General features: G+C 42.9%; 1 protein-coding gene across 14 annotated transcripts in view; it reads right to left on the reverse strand.

The window, feature by feature from the left end:
- GIT2 (GIT ArfGAP 2) overlaps positions 1–17221 on the reverse strand; it is a 66204-nt gene that overhangs the window by 15178 nt on the left and 33805 nt on the right. For 4 of the 14 annotated variants that reach the window (XM_073021083.1, XM_073021084.1, XM_008004656.3 and 1 more), the window contains 7 exons: positions 16281–16353; positions 15946–16043; positions 14538–14649; positions 8739–8881; positions 6741–6890; positions 2527–2775; positions 517–606 (listed from right to left, as the gene is read on the reverse strand). In XM_073021083.1, the coding sequence (XP_072877184.1) occupies positions 517–606; positions 2527–2775; positions 6741–6890; positions 8739–8881; positions 14538–14649; positions 15946–16043; positions 16281–16353 (915 nt within the window). Of the gene's footprint in view, positions 1–516; positions 607–2526; positions 2776–3330; positions 4118–6740; positions 6891–8738; positions 8882–14537; positions 14650–15945; positions 16044–16280; positions 16354–17221 lie in introns of those variants that run through there. The other 10 variants (XM_037996552.2, XM_073021082.1, XM_073021081.1 and 7 more) reach the window with 9 other exon arrangements.

The following is a 17221-nucleotide window of genomic DNA, read 5'->3' on the forward strand; positions in this document are numbered from 1 at the left end:
TGTTACAATTCTGATTCAAGATGCAGGGACTTGTAAACCTTGGTTTGTCAAGTGTAGTGCTGACATAAAATGTGTCACAGGTTTAAAAAAAAAAAAGGCATGACATTTTAGTACTTCAGCAAGTCCACATACAGCAGTTTCAATATGACAACTGTAGCCCTGAACAAATTGAACAGATTTGGCCTATTATAATATCTAACCAGCAGCCAGCTAGTTTTCTGGTTGTTTAAAAAGACAGTATACTCAGAATAAATGCTGTAGGGTGATTTGCAAACTTTGTTAAATATGACGTGAACATGAGCAGTGTGGGGTTAGAGAAAGGTAGGTGCCCTCGATGGGTGAGCGTGCATGTGCGCGAGTGTGCGCCTGATGCACTGTGAGAAACCAGGAGGAAGCGCTGCCTCATGCAGGACGGAAGGGCAGTTAGCTAGGGACAGGAGGGCCAGAGCCCAAGCACAAAGAGCCCAGGAGCACGGCCCCTCCTCCAGAGAGCAGACCATTCAGAATGTACTTAACCCTTCGGGCGCTTTCATCCCTCGACCAGGAAAGTGTGGAGGGGAAGGAAGGCAGAGATGAAGAGGAGGTCACAAACGCACTCCTCCCGATCTGGAATGGGAAAGAGAAACACACTCGGGAAAATACAAAACAGACCAAAAACCTACCACCTCGCCAGCTTCAGTAAAAGAATCCTGGAACACCACATACTATGTGACGTGAGTGGTGCAATCTCAGTGGCCACCAGTGACAGGACCCCAGAGATGTTTAAACCCTTGGTGAAACACCTCCTGGAAATTACTCTGAATTTAATAAGGCTGCTTTTCCATAAGGGAAATACCTAACATAATTTGTCAAACTTGTCAATAATTTGTTAATGGATACTATGAGATGCGTATTTGTTTTTCAGTCAGGACTGATGTGAGATGAGAAACTATACAAATGATTCTAAGTTGCTATACACTATCAATCTAATTTTTAGTACAGTTATAGTCCTTGATATGATATCTTTATATTCTAATTTTTTTCTAAAATAAGAAAGTACACTGAAAAATAACAAAGGCTGATTTTCCTAAATTTTGTCTTCAGCTATACAAAAATAAGATTCTTAACTTAGGGTGGGCGTGGTAGCTCACACCTGTAATCCTAGCACTTTGGGAGGCTGAGGTGGGCGGATTGCCTGAGCTCAGGAGTTTGAGACCAGCCTGGGCAACATGATGAAGCCCTGTTACTACTAAAACACAAAAAAATTAGCCAGGCACGGGAGCATGTGCCTGTAGTCCCAGCTACTCAGGAGGCTGAGGCAGGAGAACTGCTTGAACCCAGGAGGCAAAGGTTGCAGTGAGCTGAGATTACACCACTGCACTCCAGCCTGGGTGACAGAGCGAGACTCCGTCTCAAAAAAAAAAAAAAAAAAGATTCTTAACTCAGTTCAATGGCATTCCCATTACATCAAATTTATCAAATCAACTGCCTTAGAATGTTAAACCCAAATATCTTAAAAAGAATTTGAGATGATAGACTCCCAATTATAGTAAAACAATATTGTAATTTTAACACACTGAAAATTGACAAAATTAAACTAGGGTTTAATTTACAAAACCATGTCCTTGCTATGCATCTACCTTGAGAATTTTTTTGGAAACTCCCGTAAAATTTGACTGAAGAAATAATAAACTTTGACACTGAAAAAGACAAATACTACTCTCCGAAAAAGCATCACGTGAAAAAGTTTAAATGTCTGTAACATCTTGGCAAAACACATATTTTTATAATACAGTAATCCAGGATAAATATATTTGAAAATCTCACAACACAGTATGTATCCCAATGCAAAATAAGATTGTAAGAAATCTGCTGCAGAACACAATCTCTGGAATTCAGCGCTTCTAAGACTGATGAAGAGTATTACATTTCCTTTTCTGAGATGACAAAGCCACACTTCCCCCACCACGGGGGAGGAGCAGGATGCAGAAGCGAACCTAGCAGCACACTGAGCACACATGGAGAGGCTGCGGAGGCCTGGAGCCTTCCAGACTTGCCTGGGTACCTGGGCCACAGACTCAAGGCCACCTGCTTGAGGAGGAGTTGAAAAGCCATCTTGGATTCTAAGGGCTCCAGTCCTTAAAGGGGCACATCCCTGTCTAGCTCCAAGAAGGCAACACTTCCTTCTGAGAGTGACCTTTATGATCTGCTTTTGTTTTTGGAAGTGGGGAAGGAAGGAAGCTTTACCAAAAAAAGTTCCAACACTGGCTGGTTGAGAAATAACCACAGATGTGGGGGAGAAAAAAAGTAGCAGTTCGGGCAAGAGCCAGAATCCCCAACTTGGTTAGGAAACCATCAGCCCATGGCCCTGTGTGCTTGTGGGAACATCGCAAGCATCTGTGGACATGTTAATACAGCAAACACAATGGTAACTCTCTTAGCCCAATTTGGCAAAGCAGAGGTGTGGGGACCTGCAGGTTCAGAAGAGGGAACAGAGTAGTCAGGCTGCACAGACCGAACAGCGGAAGCGCCAGTGGTGTTACTTACGTGTGCGGGGAAGGGCTGGAGTCTCGTCCTGCTCTCTTCAGGGCGGCTCGCTTCTCCCATTGGGAGATACGGTTTCTGACCTGATCCGGTCTCGTACATGGACATGGGCCTACTGCCCCGGGCAGACGGACGTCTCTTTAAGGAAGAGTGGTTGGAAGTGTCTGTGTACTCAGAACCAGTTTGCACCTGATATACATTGGTTGTGGCCTGTTTCCTGAGGTTCGAATTTTCACTCTGGAGTGTTTGAAGCTGAAAGAAATGTTTGGCAGTGGGACTGTGTTTTTTTATAGCAAGCAGAAAAAGCAAACACCAAGTAAATGAATACAACTACCAGCTTTAAACAATAAGGACAGTAACAGTTAGCAGGGCTGAAAGTAAAAAGCCAATACAAAGAAAGACCCTTTCTTCTGGATGGGGTGAAACACAATCAACTCCCTTCATCATGTAAGCAAATTAAATAGCTTCATTTCTGAATGCGGAAAAGTTGTGGTTTGGACTTCCTCAAAACAAAATGTCTAACCGCTTAAAAATTTGTCATGGTGGGCTGGGAAATGTTTGCAGGCAAGCTGTATACTGAATTATTCTAAGGTTGTTTCAAGCAAGAGCTCGAGATCATTAAAACATCATTTAGGTAACTTGCTTTTCACATGAGCCCCGAGCAATTTGCAAAGGCCAAAAATGACAGCAGACACCATGGAAGCAGCACAAAGATGACAAGGGTTGCTTTGCAAAGCAAGAAAGACAGAAGTTCAGCTTATGAAAAATCAGATCAGCTATTGCTTTCCAAAAAGCCAACAAGAAAAATTATGATCAACAAGTTTTTATTACATAATACTCTTGATATTCCAAACAATTCAGCACTTTGTTAAAAAAAAAAAAAAAAAAAGGAGAAAACTGGATCATGGTAAGTTTGCTATATTAACATATCACAAAGAAAACTGGAAACCTATTATCTATGGAATTGACATCTTCGCATGGATGCTCCACGCAGCACGCTTGCTTCCGTCTGGTGAGTGATCATCTTTCAGCCAGGACTGGAATATTTGGCCTTTCTTTCCTTTGGCTTTGTCACCCAAAAAACACGACCTCAGTGGTGTCAGCTTTGAACATGCTAATCTGCCTGGCACCACCCCATTTTAGAGACTGTCACTTGGAGGCCCTGAACGCTCCTTCCATTCCTCACATGCAGGCTGCTCCATGATGCTGGATGGATTAGAGTTAAGGGGTCAGCAGGGAATCATGTTACTCTTTGGCATCTGGCATTTTAAACACCATTCACCACGTCCATTCTGCGCAGGGTCCTTCCCTTCTGGCGCGCCTTCATCTTCCATGGACATTTTATAAGCTGGGTGTGGTGTGAGTTCAGCTGTCTACTCTTTGACAGAGATTGTAAAATCTGACCAAATTCCCCACCAGTGCCAAAGTTTAAGTCCACGAGCAACTGTTTGCACCAGAAGATCATTACTTTTTCAGTAGCAAACCCATTCAATGTTAGGAGTTGCTTTAAATTTTTATTTAGAAAGCACCAATCTGTGAAAAATACACCAATAGTAGTTGCTCCTCTTCATTAATTAGCATCTTTTCCAAGCAACTGTTAAATGTGAAAGATCAGATACAAATCATGCTACTTTGTCAACTTTATGTATATTAAAAACTTTACCTAACTTTGAAATAAAATCAAAACATCTTTGCTAAATAAACAAATTCTATATACTTTATATTAATCATGCCAAACTGCTGTGAAAGTGTGACTTACTGCCTCTTCCCCAAAAAGACCACTCATTCTGTTTCCTTGAAGAGCAAGCCATTACAGAATGATAGACTGCTTTTATCCCACAAAGGCTGGCAGGGTATAGCTAATATCTGCAATTCCCTTTCCAGGGAAAGAACAGCTGCAAAGTGACAAAGCAGCCCTGAACATTTCTACATTCCAGGATACAGACAGGCATGAAGTGCCTGTTGAAACTACTCATTAGAGAACCCAGGGCCTAGAGTGAAATGGTCAAGGTTCAAGGACTGAGGCGTGTAACTGACACATGTCCCTCAATGGGGCACTGGTGCAACTAATCACGTGTTTGTCTGTGTAAAAAGCCTCTGTGGCAGTATTTTAGTTAAAGCCTTCACATCTGAAACTTTACCCTAACACTTTTCATGCTTGGATTTTGCCTGAATGCGTTCTCATGAGCACAAGTTCTTGGTTTCAATTTTTAAAAAATTTTAGTACTCTGTATTTAGAGAGATGTCCTCACATAAATTTGAACCATGTTTATCTTAATAAGAACCAGGCTACACTTTTTTATTTGGAAGGAGTATAAGGGAAAATAAAAAGTTATAGACAATTCAATAGTTTCAGAAATCAAAAGCATTTTTTTTTTTTTTTTTTTTTTTTTGAGACGGAGTCTCGCTCTGTCACCCAGGCTGGAGTGCAGTGGCCAGATCTCAGCTCACTGCAAGCTCCGCCTCCTGGGTTCACGCCATTCTCCTGCCTCAGCCTCCCGAGTAGCTGGGACTGCAGGCGCCCGCCACCTCGCCCGGCTAGTTATTTTTTTTTTTTTTGTATTTTTTAGTAGAGACGGGGTTTCACCGTGTTAGCCAGGACGGTCTCGATCTCCTGACCTCGTGATTCACCCGTCTCGGCTTCCCAAAGTGCTGGGATTACAGGCTTGAGCCACCGCACCAGGCCCCAATCAAAAGCATTTCTAAGAATTGATGAGATAATCAATAAGCAACAGCAAATAATTTCACTTTGCGTTTCTCAAAGAAGCTCAAGACATTTGCTTTCAGAGATAATGAGGCTCTCTCTGATTTCCAAAAATACTAAAAGAAGCATTATTAGATTTTAAAAGGTGATGTGCAACAGATTGATTTACAGTGGCAAAATCAGCATGTTTCAGAAATAGTCACCTGGTCAAAATTATTAGTCCAATTAATGGGACAAAGTATAATCCATTAAATAAAATATATTCCAAAGAAGGCAGAGAAAGTACAGGTCCTGTATGTAATGACAAAGGGGCTCTTGGTCTGTCTCGTTTACAGCTGCACGGCAGCCCTAGACAGGACTGGGAGACACAGAACAAGTGTCTGTTCGTTTAAGGCTGGCTCATCTTGAGCATTCTTCATTCCCTGCTACTACAGGCATTAGAGCCATGTATTTCAAAAAGTCTCAAAAATGCTCTAGAACTCAACATCAAAAGGATCCTAGACCAAATCCCAGGCAAAAGTGCACAGCAATTTCCTTCCCTAGTAAGTAGAGGAGCATGGGCCCCTTTTTAGTTCTTTGACCTTCCTTTAGGAAGCAGCACTGAAATGTACCATGTCCTCAGGTCTTGAAAATGATTTGAAAACCTTACTTCTCAAATGACTGCCTAAATATATAGATTATATATTTCATTTTGTTTCTGGTTAAGTGTCCAAATCTCATTTTAGAACTGAACGATGGGAGTGATACCCACAAAGTGATGGGCAAAATTTGGAATTTTTCAAATGCCCTTACTTAGCCTTCTCACAAAGAGTTGCATACACAATCCCCCTCCTACTAAGGGTATTCCTTGCTACCATCAACCACACTCCTTTCCGGGATTAATATATTCAGATGGTTCTGATTCTCTCAAAAGGTAATGAATGAGAAAACGCTGAGCAAATGAGATTGCTTCTTACCAGTGTGCAGCTCTTGCTAGTACAAATGAAATGTTTTTTTCTTATTTTTTGAGAACCTACTCTGTGGCAGGCCCTCCCGTAGGCTCTGGGGATAATACAAGTTAGTAGTAAACACTGGTAAGCAATAAGGTGGGGATGTGGGATAGGGCTGCCAGGGTGGGAGCAGGGTTTGAATGCTGATAAACATGCCCCTGCCCAGGGCTCTCACTGGCTCTGTCTCCATGGTATGATCATCCCTCCCTAGCAATGGAAAGAATCACATCCATGAAGCGCCATCCAGGTTTCCAGGAAGCACAGAATAGTGCAAGGGTTATTCTAAAGGGCACAAATGCTTAAATAGGATGTTAGGTTTCTCCTCCCTGGGGAACTTACTCTGGATATATTTCATTTTAAATATCCAAGTACATCCTGCTTCAAAAAGACAACTTGGCCCAAAGATTTCTAAGGCTGTTACAATAACTGTTTTTCTTCCCTCGGACCACATCACAGTGCCTGAGATTCTTCCTTGTACTATGGGATTAAAGCATCAACCGTCCTGGCATTTATTAACATGTTACCTTTTTCTGCATAATTCTCAGCTCGTCACTCAAGTTGTTATTCACCTTCATTAGCTGCTGTATCTTGGCCTCAGAAGCCACTAGAGCGTTTTTGACCTCCATAAATTCCTGTACAGTGACTGGTCCATCTGATAAATCTGAATCTAGGCTCTAAAAATAAATTGGGGAAAACGTTCACAATCTGAGATGATGAGAACATTAAAGACTAACAGCTCAAGAATTTCAAATTCTGACCAAGCCAGCCGAATTGCAAAGTTAGTCAAACCAAATTAAGGCCTCTGAGAGTAATGTAAAACTAAAACATAAAAAAGTAGGGTCACTATCCTATTTAAAAAATTTGAAAGTCAGTATTTTCCAATAGAACAGGCAGTGGGGCTACACATCTATGCTGACAATGACTGTCTAAGGAGGTCTGTCCTGTCTTGTAAGCCTTTCTCTTGTTCACTCATGTTTTGCTTTTATTCATTCTTTCATTAATTCATTCATTCCAACATTTTCATTGAACTCTTGTTCACTCATGTTTTGCTTTTATTCATTCTTTCATTAATTCATTCATTCCAACATTTTCATTGAACATTAGGCAGTGTTCTAGGTGCTTGGGATATATTAGAAAAGAGACAAAGATGCCTGCTTCCATGGTGTTTATATCTCAACAGCATGAGAGAGTATATATATTGTATGACTGAGGGTGATGAGTGCTGTGGGAAAAGATAAGACAGAGCGGGTAGGGGACTGCATGTTAAGCAGGTAGCTGGGTTAAGCCTGTGAGTGGGTGAGAGGTGAGCAGAGCCCCGGGAGGTGAGGGAATAAGTCACATGAATCTGGAGGAAGAACATTCCAGCCTGCAGTGGAGCTCAGCCTGCAGGGAGCAGGTGTGTGGGATGGATTGGGCAGGAGGCCAGGCAGTTGATAGAGGGCCTGGTCACAGAGGGTCCTGAAACGACCTCAGCTCTGACTGAGTGAACCAGGTGGCTTCCCGGAAGTCTGCACAGGGGTGTCCCCTGCATCTGCTAATGGCGCCATCTTTCTCATAGTCATGTGGGCTGGAGAACTCCGAACACATCTCCCATAAGTCTATCTCCCCACTTCAACCTTCCAACTTATTGCCAAGACTTTTCTATTCTACCTTCCTATTCATCTATTCTCAAATGATTGCCAAGCCCCTCTGTGGGTGTGTCCTGGGGGTCAGCAGAGGGTGCACAGCCTGGGGTCCTGCTGCCTTCTCCACCAGCTCACACTCTGGTGCCGAGGTCTCTCCCACCTGAACCATCTTAGCATGGGTCCTGGGGTGGCCTGCATCAGCTCCAGTTTGGAGCTCTCCCTCCACTCTCTAACCTACCAGAATAGTCCTCCCCAGACATGGCATCCTGGGCTCCGCACTGCCTGTGAGGCCCGTGCTCTTCCGCTGGGCGTCATACCCCTCTTGCTGCAGCTTCAAGTCCCACCCTTTTTAGGCTGTCCCTATGCATGACCAGCTTCCCCTTAGATGCCCTGGTTTCACTTTCTTTCTGCCTCCTCCATATGCCCCAATCCCAAGCGTCCCTTGAGGCGCATCTTAAGAGCCATCCTATGACACAGCCCTGCTAATGCTCCCAGCCATAGGTTCTCTCTCTGTTCACTCCCTCAGCCTGTGTGTGCTTCATATGACACACATCACTTTGTGCCTTCTCCTGCAGTTCTCTCTCTCCTAGGCAATGAGACCCTCATAGGAAAGGGATGAGACCTCATTCAGGAGAGTCATATCCAGAGAAGTCACTCAGTAAACACTTGTTGAATGAATAAAACACACCAATCACTCCTCACAAGTTTTATAAAGTCTCAACTGCAGCAGGGCTGTGATGCAGGGACAAGGACCCCTATTTTAAAACCATTTAACCTTGTTTCACCTTTGCTTGGCCTGAGCTAGTAACAAACCCAACCTCACTGCACAGCAGCTTTGGCAGGGCTAGCCCTCAGCTGATGCATGCTTGCCCTTCCACAGGACGCACGGCCTCTCACCTTCTGCCGGTTTGCTTTGCTTGCAGTGGTTTCCAAATCTGTGTCTTCGTCTGATGCCACGCTGTCATAGTCGGGCTGGTCGTTGTCTTGACTCTCAATGCTGTGCTGGTTATTGATTGTTTTCAGTATGAGCTCCACATTGTCTATCAATAAAAGCAAACAACTTTAATTCAGGCTTAAAACACTGCTTTTCTTCCAAAAGCTAGGGAGAGGATTTTTTGGTTTAGCCATTTAAAGGACATAAAGGGCTGAATGCTGTGCTCTTGCCTGTAATCCCAGCATTTTAGGAGGCCAAGGAGGAGAAATGCTTGAGGCCAGGAGTTTGAGACCTACTTAGGCAACATAATGAGACTCTATCCCTACAAAATAATTTAAAAATTATCCAGGCCTGGTGGTACATGCCTGTAGTCCCAGCTACATAGCTACTCAGGAGGTTAAGACAGGAGGACTGCTTGAGCCAAGGAGATTGAGGCTGCAGTGAACCATGATTGCACCACTGTACTCTAGCCTGGGCATCAGAGTGAGGCCCTATCTCTAAAAGCAAAAACAAAGACAAAAACAAAATACACAAGGACTGAAAGAAAATTACAGAAATGGCAATGTTATATTCACACGAATATAGAGATAACAGAAAAAGTTTTCAACCAGGTGGACAGTTACATAACAGACTCCAGCATTCCTCATCTACCTGCCAAATATGGGCAAATTAAACAGATGGCTTAGGAAGGAACTGCTCAGATAAAGAGGCAAGATCCCAAGTTTCTAGAGATAGAGCCTAGCTCCAGGTCATGAAGATAAGGCTGTAGGTAATGGAAGATAAACTGTAATTTGATTAATACCTATAACATGTTTACAAGGTAATGTCAATCAAAACAGAAAGCAACTTGTTAAACTGGAGCCAGAACCTAGGCACTCAAAGAATAGAAACATTGTGCTGGACTTGGTGGCTCACACCTGTAATCCCAGCACTTTGGGAGGCCGAGGCGGGTGGATCACGAGGTCACGAGGTCGAAACGATCCTGGCTAACACGGTGAAACCCCGTCTCTACTAAAAATACAAAAAATTAGCCAGGTGTGGTGGCGGGCACCTGTAGTCCCAGCTACTCAGGAGGCTGAGGCAGGAGAACGGTGTGAACCCACTTGCAGTGAACCAAGATCACACCACTGCACTCCAGCCTGGGCGACAAAGCGAGACTCCATCTCAAAAAACAAAAACAAAAACAAAAAAACATTGGCATTTAGTCAATTACCTGCATCTCAGTGAGAGAAACAGATAGAGGAGAATGAATCAAATACACATGTGCATGTTACAAGGAGTGTCTATTCCATAAGGGAGCAGGGATTATTCTATTGGATCTAATACACTTTGAACAAAAGATTTTACAAACTGAAGTCTCTCTGATTTCTTTCAGGTAACTCAAACTCTGACTTCTAATACTGCTTCCCAGAGATGTTGAGGAAACAAAGGATGGATGATACCTGGGTGATGAATTGTGGTTATTTAAAAGGACTAGGTCCCAGCCGGGCACAGGGGCTCACATCTGTAATCCCAGCACTTTGGGAGGCTGAGGCAGATGGATCACTTGAGGTCAGGAGTTTGAGACCAGCCTGGCCAACATGGTGAAACCCCATCCCTACTAAAAATACAAAAATTAGCTGGGCATGGTGGTGGGCATCTGTAATCCCAGCTACTTGGGAGGCTGAGGCAGGAGAATCGCTTGAACCTGGAAGGTGGAGGTTGCAGTGAGCCGAGATTGCACCACTGCACTCCAGCACGGATGACAGAGCGAGAGTCTGTCTCGAAAAATAATAAGTAAAATAAAAGGATAGGTCCTATTTTAACTTTTTAAATATTTTAAAACACATAAATATAATGATTACAGAAGTAACAGTCAATACATACAATTTAGAAACTAATGAGCAAGTAAGATAAAGTAATCATTTATAGCCATTGTTATTTGTTGATCTATTTTTTTCTAGGTTTTTTTCTGAGCACTTATATCCACACACAGTCAATTTTTGTTATTCTTGGTAGTTATTTTATTTATTTATTTTGAGACGGAGTCTCACTCTGTCACCTAGGCTAGAGTGCAGTGGCGAGATCTCGGCTCACTGCAAACTCTGCCTCCCAGGTTCACGCCATTTTCCTGCCTCAGCCTCCCGAGTAGCTGGGACTACAAGTGCCCGCTACCACGCCAGGCTAATTTTTTTGTATTTCTTTAGTAGAGATGGGATTTCACCACGTTAGCCAGGAAGGTCTCGATCTCCCGACCTCGTGATCTGCCCGCCTCGGCCTCCCAAAGTGCTGGGATTACAGGTGTGAGCCACTGTGCCCAGCCTCTTCGTAGTTATGTTCTAAAAAGTTGCTGTGAATTGGCCAATATTAAATCAGTGCTCTTGGGGTTATCAACCAGTCAATACATAACCTTGTTCTATATGCGTTTCTGTTTAAAGATACCTTATTTAATACATTTTATTGATTCATTAACATTGAACTCATGGCCAACAGCACTATAAATCATGCCTGAATGACGCTTATTTAATACACATTTCTCCATCGGGCACATCACAGCCTTCTTGCACTTAGACACACTAGACAGCGCTTCAGGACTATGCTTGGAGGCCACTTTTTTTCTTTTTTTATTGAGACAGGGTCTTGCTATGTCACCCAGGCTGGAGTGCACTGGCATAATCATAGCTCACTATAGCTTCTAACTCTTGAGCTCAAGTGATTCTCCTGCCTCAGCCTCTTGAGTATGTAGGACTACAGACACATGCCAACACACCTAGGTAATTTTTAAATTTTTTGGTAAAGATGGGGCCTTGCTATGTTGTTCAGGCTTGGAGATACTTTTTTTTTTTTTTTTTTTTTTTTTTGAGATGGAGTCTCACTGTGTCGTCCATGCTGGAGTGCAGTGGTGCGATCTCAGCTCACTGCAACCTCTGCCTCCTGGGTTCAAGCGATTCTCCTGCCTCAGCCTTCTGAGTAGCTGGGATTACAGGCAGACGTCACCATGCCTGGCTAATTTTTCTTGTATTTTTAATAGAGACAGAGTTTCACCATGTTGGTCAGGCTGGTCTTGAACTCCTGACCTCGTGATCGGCCCACCTCAACCTCCCAACTTTCTAGGATTACAGGCGTGAGTCACCGCGTCTGGTCGAGACACTTTTGAGATAGGGTCACCCATGCTAGAGTGCAGATGTGATCATGGCTCACTGCAGCCTCAACCTCCTGGGCACTCAATCGATCCTGGGCGGGGGTGGGGCATTTTAAAACAGTGAAATGACCAGTGAAAAGCACACAAATATGACTAACATGGCACTAAATAGACCACAGACACTTGTTTATAGCATGAACACAGAAACAAGAAGTCAAGGAGTCTCCTCCCTGTTCAATCTCAGCTGGAAACATGTGCTTTTGATGACTCAATTTTTTTCTCTGCTCCGTATCCTTCTTAGAATGACCTTGAAAATGCTGTATTAATTTTGAGATCACAAATAAATTTTAGCAAGTAGATGAATTTGTAAATATGGGATGTGCACATGAGGATAAATTGTGTATTTATACTTACCTGTGGTATACTCACTTGTATACATATATTTACATAAATATGTTTTCCTCACAAAATTAGGGTTATACGAAACCTTTTAAAAACGTCATTAGTTGGCTAGGCATGGTGGCTCATGCCTGTAATCCCAGCACTTGGGAGGCTAAGGCAGGCGGAAAATGAGGTCAGGAGTTGAGACCAGCCTGGCCAATATGGTGAAACCCTGTCTCTACTAAAAATACAAAAAAATTAGCTGGGCACGGTGGCGTGCGCCTGCAGTCCCAGTTACTCAAGAGACCGAGGCAGAAGAATCGCTTGAATCCAGGAGGCAGAGGTTGCAGTGAGCCAAGACTATGCCACTGCATTCCAGCATGGGCAATAGAGGGAGACTCCGTCTCAAAAAAAAAAAAAAAAGAAAAGAAAAAGGAAAAAATTGTTGTTTTTAAGACTAAATTTCACATCTGAAATTTTCAAGGTGCTCAGGTGAGAAACGGGAACTACAACTGATTACTCAAGTTGAGTCCTGGAGGTACAGGATAAGGACCTGGGCTTTAAACTACTTCATAACAAAAAAGAAAAAAAGAAAGAAAAAAAGAAACTAGCATAACCAGCAACCGTTCAGAGGTTTATTCAATAGCAGCAGTGATATGCAATCTTGTTTCTGTGACTATCTCAGTGATCTTGGGAAGCATTCAAAACCAGCAAATGTACACTGACGTGTGTCTGTAGTGATGTGAGCCCATCCCAGGTTTCTGCTGGGGCCTAACCATAGTTGTTTTTCAGTCTCATTACTGTTCCTTTGAAAAACTAAGATTTAGTCAGGCGAGGTGGCTCATGCCTGTAATCCCAGTACTTTGGGAGGCCAAGGCAGGCGGATCACGAGGACAGGAGATTGAGACCAGCCTGGCCAACATGGAGAAACCCCGTCTCTACCAAAAAATACAAAAATTAGCTGGGTGTGGTGGTGCACACCTGTAATCCCTGCTACTCAAGAGGCTGAGGCACAAGAATCACTTGAGCCTGCGTGGCAGAGGTTGCAGTGAGCCAAGATCATGCCACTGCACTCCAGCCTAGGTGACAGAGTGAGACTTGTCTCAAAAAAAAAAAAAAATCAAACTTTATTACTTTATGTAATATAATTACTACTATAGTATAAATGTTTGTTCCCTCCAAATCTCATGTTGAAATGTGATCCTCAGTGTTGGAGGGGAAGACTAAAGGGAGGTGTTTGGGTCATGGGGGTGGATCCTTCATGAACAGATTAATGCCCTCCCTTTGTAGTGAGTTCTTGCTCTATTAGTTCCTGCTAGGAGCCGGTTATTGAAAACAGCCTGGCACCTCCTCCGTGCTCTCTTGCTTCCTCTCTCACCGTGTGATCTCTGCACATGCAGCACCCCTTCACCTTCCACGAGTGGAAGCAGCCTGAGGCTCTCACCAGATGCCCAGTCCTACAGTCAGCAGACTCATGAGCCAAATACACCTTTTTTCTTTACAAATTACCCAGTCTCGGGTATTCTTCTATAGCTACACAAAAAGGACTAAGACAATTACATATTCTTTTTTTAAAAAGGTAAGTATGTACTATTTTAAAATGTGACTAATTGTTCCTCTTTATTACTCAGTTGCTTCTAATGTTTGTGTTTTTCTACATAACATACATATAACATCTCTGATAATTTCCCTTCAGTTAACACCTAAGAATGGAATTATCAAATCAAAGAGCTGGTATTTTTTTAAGACTTTATTTTTTAAATTAAAAAAAATTTTTTTTTTTTTTGAGACAGAGTCTCGCTCTATTGCTCAGGCTGGAGTGCAGTGGTGCAATCTCAGCTCACTGCAAGCTCTGCCTCCTGGGTTCATGCCATTCTTCTGCCTCAGCCTCCTGAGTAGCTGGGACTACAGGTGCCCACCACCATGCCTGGGTTATTTTTTGTAGTTTTAGTAAAGATGGGGTTTTACCGTGTTAGCCAGGATGGTCTCAATCTCCTGACCTCGTGATCTGCCCACCTCAGTCTCCCAAAGTGCTGGGATTACAGGTGTAAGCCATCGTGCCTGGCCTGCAGCCAGTGTTTTTGCAGCCTTTTCTGCACATGTATCCCAGAACTTAAAGTAAAAAAACAACCAACCAACCAAAAACCTATAGAACTTTAAGCTGTCATGCTGATGACTGCTTTAATTAGCTTAAAACTTTAACACTTGAGTCAAATTTAGAGGGCCAAAAATACAAATGTTTGGAGGTTTGAGCAGTTACCTTTTGAACCCGAGAGAGAACTGCCCTGCTGTCTCCTCTTGGCATCACTGAGAATGTCAATGACCAGTGTGGCAAACTCATGGGCGTTGAACCGAGCTAACTTCTGTCTGCCCTAAAGGTGGGAAAACAATTGGAAATATTTCCCAGTGTAAAAATATATACATAAATAGTCACATAAAATTAGATAATTGACAGACTTCTGCAAAGACTTTCTTCTGGATGATCAAAGTACAGTTAATCCCAGCCATAATCAAACCAAGTTAATGCTTGTTTTCCATGTGAACAGTTTAAAACCATTTATATAACAGAACTTCATAATAAATGTTATGGCATTTCTCACATATGCATTGCTCTCACAACGCAGATCTATTTGGTAAGCAAAAATAAAATGGTTCTACTGAATGCTTTTCTTCTATTATTGTTTCAGTTTGGAAGTAGACTCAGTAATTAATTTTGAGGGGAATTTTTAAATTTTAAGTTAAGGCCAGGCTCACACCTGTAATCCCAGAACTTTGGGAGGCTGAGGCGGGAGGATCACTTGAGGTCAGGACTTTGTACAAAAATTAGCCAGGCATGGTGGTGGGTGCCTGTAATCCTAACTACTTGGGGAGGCTGAGGCAGGAGAATCACTTGAGTCCGGGAGGTGGAGGTTGCAGTAAGCTGAGATGGTGCCACTGCACTCTAGCCTGGACGACAGAGCAAGACTCCGTCTCAAAAAAAAAAAAAAAAAATTTCAAGTTAAAGTCATAGATGTACCCTATCCTTATATATAGCTGCTAATCATAAAGACTAAAACATCTTCCTAATTCATTCAGCATTTCTCGTCTTGATAGATGTGTTGGCTGTTTTCAATGCTCCATTACATACAGCAGTGCTTTGATGAAAATCACTGTGCATAAATCTATTTTTATTTTATTAGAGCATATTCTCAAATGAGTAATTCCCATGTAAAAGGATGTACTTAATTCTGAGGCTTCCGAAACTGGTAAACAAATTGCTTTTCTAACATCTACAGCAATTTAAAGTTCTATCTGTTGCAAGAGAAAGCTCAGCTTACCACATCCTTACCCGTCTGGAGTATCCTTTATTATGTATTTTATTAATTTGACTGATAAAACTTGCACTAATGCTTTTAGGTTGCTTTCTTAGATTACTGACAAGGTTAAACACTTCTTCACATGTGTAAAACATTTATATTTCTTCTGTGAATTGTTTCATATTCTTTCCCAGTCATTTATTTATAGTCTATTGTTTTTCTTATCATTTTGGGGGTTGTGTGTGTGTGTATGTATAAAGGATATTAAATTTTAATCAATCGAAAAATTTAGAATACTTGTCCTGGGAAAATGAAATACCATGACATCAGTCATTCCCCAACTACTATTCCTTTCCAAACAGAGTCACTTGCCTGGTTTCGTGTTGATGAGTACTCAGGATTGACCGGAAGAAAGGGGACGACCGTTGTCTCAGTTACCAGGGTGCTGTGGTTTTGCGTGGCAAGCCAGACTAGCCAGAGGAAAGAGCCAGAGACAAACCTTATCACACCTGTGTGTCACTGCTCCTGGGAGGCACAGCTCACGCATTACGAGGGGAAACACACTCTGAAGCCCACACACACAAAGGCAAATGTCGACACTCGCACCATCAGGACAGCAGAAATTGGGCTAGTAAAACACTGAGCCTGGCAGCTTTTCACTGCCCACTGATAACAGAAGCTTATTAGATAAAGCCACGTCAAGTCACCTGCATCCGTCTCTCGCCTGTCAACTTCGTCGTACACATCCATGGCAAGTTCTTCAAACAAATGATTACTTAGCTGAAAGTAAAAAATATCAGGAACACAAGGGACAACGATTAACACCAGGAGGACGAGAGGGAACTGCGACTTAGTCACCCTTTTATTGCCTATGTCTTATCCAATGCCAGTGCTTGGTACATACCCACTGTTAAACAGACGTAACATTTTCACAATCATACAGGGCCTCTAGAAATGTCTGCGAACCACAGCAATTTCAATACTTTATGACACAGACAGGGCTGATGCTATTAAGGAGCTAAGAGGCATCTAAAGTACATCATCTCAGAAGCAGTTTTCAGTTCTCTACTCTTCTTGTGATATCACCCTGTAAGCCTCCTTTTCTGCACTTAAAGAGTGTTTGTCAGTTCCCCAAAGTGTAAGCAATCCCATACCCTTGCAAAAATAGCCAGGCTCAGTGGTGCACACCTGTAATCTCAGCACTTTGCGAGACTGAGGCAGGTGGATTGCTTAAGCCCAGGAGTTCGAGACCAGTCTGGGTAACATGGTGAAACTCCACTTCTACAAAAAATACAAAAATTAGCTGGGTGTAGCGGTGCACGCTTATAGTGCCAGATACTCAGGAGGCTGAGGCAGGAGGATCACTTCAGCCCAGGAGGTCGAGGGTGCAGTGAGCCAAGATTGCACTACTGCACTCCAGGCTGGGTGACAGAGTAAGACCCTATCTCAAAAAAGAAAAAAGAAAAGCAAAAGACATGCTGTTTTGGGAGGATAAAATGTGCCCTTGCACAAAAACATGACCCAGCCCTCGGCTGAGTTTCTTTGCTCTTTCTCAGTAGCAGTCCTACTGTTTCAGTCTCCAGAAGGAAGCTTCCTAACAAAGCACAGCCTGACTCTTCAGCACACAACTGCCTCACGGCCTGCAGTG

This window comes from Chlorocebus sabaeus, chromosome 11, assembly GCF_047675955.1.
Source record: "Chlorocebus sabaeus isolate Y175 chromosome 11, mChlSab1.0.hap1, whole genome shotgun sequence".
NCBI lineage: Eukaryota > Metazoa > Chordata > Mammalia > Primates > Cercopithecidae > Chlorocebus > Chlorocebus sabaeus.